Consider the following 5,686-nt stretch of genomic DNA (forward strand, 5'->3'; position numbering starts at 1 on the left):
TTTTTAATAGCCTGCAGCTCTGAAACGGTTGCAGTGACGTCTGTGTGAAATGCAGCTCGTCTCCATCGGCGTTCAACAGGCACGGGATTTTTTGTGGCTGGGTGTAAGGCGCTTGCGAAGCCACTTTGTGGGAGGGGTGGCTGAGGAGCCATCGGAAAGGTAAAAATCTCCGGTGATCCTGCTGCCTGTGTGGGGTTGGCATGCACAGACATCTGTGCACCAGTTTCTGCTGCGGCCCTGGCTCTGGGGTGCATCAGTCTCGGAGATGCTGCTTTAGGGGCATCCTGCAGATGCACTGGGATGCTCGGCTCTGCCCCCACACTGTGAGGTCTCCTGCTTCGCTGCTCGGGAATCTTTGCCTTGAATTAAAAGCAATAAATGAAGAGCAAGCAGCACAGCCCTGGTTTGTAGGGAACCTGATGTCTCATCCCAGGGTTCGGGTTTTTTCCCTCTTTTTGGGCCAGCCTATGATGCTGGTTATGTGGCTTGTGCGTGGCCAGCGCCAGGTTCATCTCTTTTGCCAAAGCTGCTTCCCCTGCCCTGTAGGATCCTCACAAATACCTGTGAGGTCTCTAAATGGGTCTAGCCTCACCGGTCCTGTGGCTGCTGTTACTAGAAGAGTCTCCACAAAAATGTGGGGGCTAAATCCATGTATAGCCCGTGGGGCTTTGAAGCTACTGAGCTTGCTCAGGTGCTGCGTGTTGTCACTTCTAACCAGGCTGGACTTGGGCATGGCTGCCCAGAGTGGATGGGAATGAGGGATGGTTTTAATGACCACAGACAGCCCGCTGGGCCGGGCTCCCAGTGTCCCCCGAGCAGCGGGTCGCATGTGACAATGGTCCATGCTACTGGAGGGATGCTTGTCCTCAAGGGGAAGCAGGAAGCTTCCCATGTCAGGCTGGCTAGTGGCTTTTACAGCTGCATTGCTCTTCCAGGTTTCTCCCTCTTTTATCTACCCCTTTCCCCTTCCCAAATCCCAAGTCCCTGTTGGCAATCTTCCCTAGCAATCCCCTTGCTGAAAGGTACTTCTGTGAGTGAAGCCAGTGCCTGTACATCTCCCTGGATGATTTGCCTTACCCAGCGTGGTAGGAAAGGGGAGTAAATGGTTGCAGAGGAATGGATTTAATAACTGATTTGCCTTTTTTTTTCCCCTCTCTCTGTCTTTGACAGGTTACAGCCAAGACTGCCTTCCTGTTTATCTTACCTCAGTATAATGTTAGCATACCTACAGCAGGTAAGAGATGCTACCACTGTGGAAACCCCAAGGGGAGGGTTGAGTCATGGACTGCCCCAAACCCTTGCTGCCAGCTGGCCTGGGCTCACTCTCTACTGATGCACACTGCTCAGGCCCTTGTTTGGTAGTAAAGGAGATTTTTTAAAATAAGATATGCAGGGGAAAAGCAAAGTTTGAGTGGCTCAGAGCACTCTGATTGTGCCTGCAAGCCCTCCTGCTGCCGGGGTTGGGAGGAGATGCGTTCCAGGGGGTCTTAGGGCTTCCTCTCTACCCTGTTTCTGCCATGGTCAGGCCACTCTGTGTGCTCTGCAGGGTGAAGATCCTCCTCCAGGCTTGGTCAGGCAAGATCAAATTGCCTGATTGCATTCCCAGAGTAGCTCTGTGCCCTGCTGAGGAGCCGGAGGGATTTAGCTCTTTGCTAAGCAGCAGGGGTTGCGCTGATAATTCCCGTCTTACTTTATTTATCGGGGATGGCACAAGGTGAGGGTGTGGAGATGCACGTGGTGCACAGCATCCCTGCTTCAGGCAGCTTGTGGTCCTGATGCACATGGAGAGTAGTTCAAGGAGGCTCCAGGCTGGCACAGGTCCAAGCCCGATGGACTAGAGGATGTGCCCCAGCTCCCAGCCAGGAGGCAGCTGGAGGCTCGGGTCCCTGTTTGTATTTTGGCTGCTAGTAGCTACCTTCTTAGCCGAGACCCCCTCTGGGGCTGGCAGTGATCTGGGCACCAGTGTGGGGGCAGCAGGAGGTGGTTTGGGTTGGCTCAGGATGAGCAAAATGCCTGGGGCACAGAGCCTGGCTTGGTGGCAGAAAACTGCAGCTAATTAGAAGTGTTTGAGTAATCATCCAAGGGAAGAGTGGGGTTGTTGGGAATAGTGAAACTATGATGAAGCAGACACGCGGAAGATAAAAGGTCTGCCCTTAAAATCTTTGAACATTATGGTTGAAGAAATCATCCAGCTTCCCGATGAAACTGTGGTCTGCGCCTCTCCATGGCACAGCCCAGACAACCTCCGCTGCCTTTGTGCTAAGTGATTTATTCTTCCCTGCTACCAGAAATCTCAGGGGTGCGCGTAACCATCTTGCCAAGGACCAGGTACTGGGGTGTCAGTACAGGGCATAAGCTAGCTGAGGCCATGGGGAGAGAGACCTTGGTGCAGCAAGCCTGCTCGGAGGAAAGGTTTTTGCTTACCTGAATTTTTCCAAGGCTGCTCCACACCCCTCACAACAAGGATGCTGTTGCCTGTCAGCTGGCAGATCTTGTTCTTGTCTCCTGTGCTCAGGGCACGCATGGATCCTGCTAGAGCAGCTTCTGCAGCACCATAGAGAGAGGAGCCAGAGCAGTTGCACATGTGCATAATATTATTTTCTTTAGACTTACAGTTCTATCTTTTATCTTACACTGGGGTTATGAGCTCTGTGATACAGGCAATGTTTTTACTTCTGGGCTTGCGCAGCACCCATCCGGCGTGCTCCTAAGGACGTGAGAACACCTTATCCTTATGTCAGGTCTTTTCATAGATCCTATTCAAATCTTATTCATGTACCTTAAAGCTTAGAAATCTGGACTGAAGCTTTGTTCAAGAGTAAACAGGGCTAGTGACAGACAAGTTGCTTCCCAGCATTGATATTAGGGGAGGATGGCCAGGATCAGGGTAAGCAGCTGCAGGTGAGCTGAGCTTTACATCGCAATGCCACGAAGACAGCAGCTTTCCCAACTCTGCTTCTTCCTCACGAGCTGCAGGGCTACAAATAGTTGCCTAAATGCAGGCGTCTGGGGTATTTTGGGTGCTGTTTGGTCTCCTGTTGCTCCAGAAGAGCAGGGCCTCCTGTGTATCCTATTTCTCATGTGCCAGCCCCGTGCCGCTGTCTTGGATCTCTTAATAGCAAAAGGCATCTGCATTTAGGCAGCTGAATCCTGCTCCAGCAGCTTTCAGGGCTGAGTGGGAGACCCTGGGTGTTGGATGATAACTGAGGGGGTGGAAATCCCATCCCGAGCCCTAATGCTCCCAGCGGGGTGTCCCTGAGGGTGAGAGCAAGCTCTGCCTGCCCATTGCCTGCTTCAGTGCTGCCTCTGTGTCTTCGTCCCTCCAGGCTGATACGTCCCTGCCTCCACAGCCGGGCTGTCCCCAGGCCCTCACCTCTGGCAGGAGGAGCATGAAGTGTCCTGAGTGTCACCTCCCTTGAGGTGTGTAACTGCTAGAGGGGAAACCATCCACCCTCTGCCAATGAACTGACTCAGGCTAGAACCCTTTTTTCCATCCCTGCAGCCACTGACACAGTCATGACCTCCTTCTAGCTCCACCTCTCTGGTGGCCTCATCCAAGCTGCGTGTTGGGAATAGCCCCCCCCCACCACTAACCCTTAAGCCCTTACCTGCAAATTGTTTGGGTCAGGGGCATTTGACCCACCATTTGATCTCTTTGCAGATGGAGAGCTGGTCCAGTATCACTACGGGCTCAAGGATCTGGTCACCATCCTCTTCTACATCTTCATTGCCATCATCCTGCATGCGGTGGTGCAGGAGTACGCTCTGGATGTGAGTGCTGGTCGGCATCTCGAGTTGCCAAAATATCTCAAGTACCCTGGGGTACAGTAGTGGTCCTGCTGCAATTTAATGCTGCTGTGGGGATGGTCTTGGGGATTGGGGTAGTGATGAGTGAGCCTTCATCTCTGGGGGCTCCTTGGGATAGGGAGGGAGAGTTGTGGACACGGTCACTCATGTTTTCTTCTTCCTTTTCTCTCCCTCTGCTCCTTCCCAGAAAATCAACAGGCGTCTCCATCTCTCCAAGGTCAAACACAGCAAGTTCAATGAATCAGGACAGTTGGTTGCCTTCCACCTCACCTCCGTGATCTGGTGCTTGTACGTCGTGGTGACGGTAAGGCACGGGGCTGGCTCGCCTTTGGGTTCCCTGAGTGAGATTTGGAGTTTCTAGAGCGCAAAACCCCAACGGCAGTGGAGGGTCCCCAGCCATGGGGCCAAGATGGGGATGTTGCAACGAATTTAGCTTTCAAGTGCAGTGAAAACTTGCAACTCCAGCCAAGGAGTAAGGACAGTTTCAGGACATCTTTCTCCTGCTTCATGCAAAGCACAAGCAAATGGGCTGTAAAATATTTTTTGGAGCTGGACCCCAGAAATCCTGCCCAGCCCTGTCATCTCCATCCGCTGCTCTGGAACCTGCCTTCTTTCTCAGCCTTTATTTTCCTCCTTATTTGAGTTTAGTGCCTTGGGGTTTTCCCTTTACAGGGATGTGGGGTGAATGGGCAGATCTTTGTGATCCCTCTCTTGGGGAGCTGGCAGTGAGGGGAATGCTGAGAGCAGGGAAACCATGCTGATTTTTGGGAGCAGGGAAGAACAGGCAGCAATGGAGAGACACAACTATTTTGGCAGTGTGAAGTGATGCCAATGCTTCGCTGTCGGTGGCAGTTGGGGTCCAGCTGTGGTCCCCGGTGGTGCTGGGAATGGGTGCTTGGGGGCAGGTCCCCTCCCTGCTGCTCAGGGCTCCTGCCAGCCCTCCTTAGAGGACTGCTACCCCCTCCAGGCCAGCACTTCTGGGGATCTGCGGGCACTGCTCCTGCCTCGTAGGGCTGTGGGAAGGGAGGCTTTGGCAGAACAGTCGAGGCCACTGTTTTTGGGCTGCCCTCATCCAGTGCCAGATGCATCCCTTGCCAGCTCCAGGACTGTAACCTCGTATGCAAAGCCATGTTGCCGTAATGTGGTCCCCACATGCCCTGGCTGTGCAGATCAGGTCATCCTTTGCAGAACTTGCACCTCCCCCAGGCTCCCCCACCAAAATAAGGACTTAGGGAAAACAGGGCATGGGCAATGCTGACAGATAGGTCCTGGGCAAGATGAATTTTCCATGCCAACATCTCTTTGCAAAGCCCAATGCAACACCCCTGTGGCAGGAGCTGTGGAACGAGGAGGGAGCCCCATCCTGTAATCTGCCCTGCAAGCATAAGGCAAGAGGCTGCAGGGGAATGCAGGCAGGTGGATAATTAAACTATGCAATGCATTTTAAATTATTTTTGTAGGCATTTTCTATTCCCCTTTCTCTTTAGAAGTACTTCTTTTTGCCTAAGTGATACTCGGGTTGGAAATGCTGCCAGGGAAGAAGCCCTCCCCGGGCCACGCACACAGTTGCTTGTGGCCATGCTTACCAGCATCTCACCCCCATGCCTCCAGAGCATCCCTCTTGCATCACCCAAACCCCAGAGCACCCTAAACTGAACTTGGGGCCCTCTGTGCAACTGAGCAAGCAGCCTTCAACCCCCAAACACGGGGGCCTCAAGAAACTTGAGCAGGGTGCTCGAGACCCATGAATCTCAGAATCATTAAGGTTGGAAAGGACCTTCAAGATCTTCAAGTCCACTCGTTAATCCAACACCGCCATGCCCACTAAACCATGTCCCGAAGCGCCACATCTACATGTTTTTTGAACACCTCCAGGGAT

At 53.0% G+C, this 5,686-nt stretch overlaps 1 protein-coding gene across 1 annotated transcript in view; it reads left to right on the top strand.

Moving 5' to 3' along the window:
- The first annotated feature begins 890 nt into the window (after positions 1-890).
- Positions 891-5,686, top strand: part of TRAM2 (translocation associated membrane protein 2) — a 9,585-nt gene continuing 4,789 nt past the window's right edge. The window contains exons 1-4 of the mRNA XM_010286885.1: positions 891-935; positions 1,171-1,234; positions 3,662-3,771; positions 3,995-4,111. Coding sequence (XP_010285187.1) covers positions 891-935; positions 1,171-1,234; positions 3,662-3,771; positions 3,995-4,111 — 336 coding nt within the window. The remainder of the gene's footprint in view (positions 936-1,170; positions 1,235-3,661; positions 3,772-3,994; positions 4,112-5,686) is intronic.

This window comes from Phaethon lepturus, unplaced genomic scaffold (assembly GCF_000687285.1).
Source record: "Phaethon lepturus isolate BGI_N335 unplaced genomic scaffold, ASM68728v1 scaffold18295, whole genome shotgun sequence".
Classification (NCBI taxonomy): Eukaryota; Metazoa; Chordata; class Aves; order Phaethontiformes; family Phaethontidae; genus Phaethon; species Phaethon lepturus.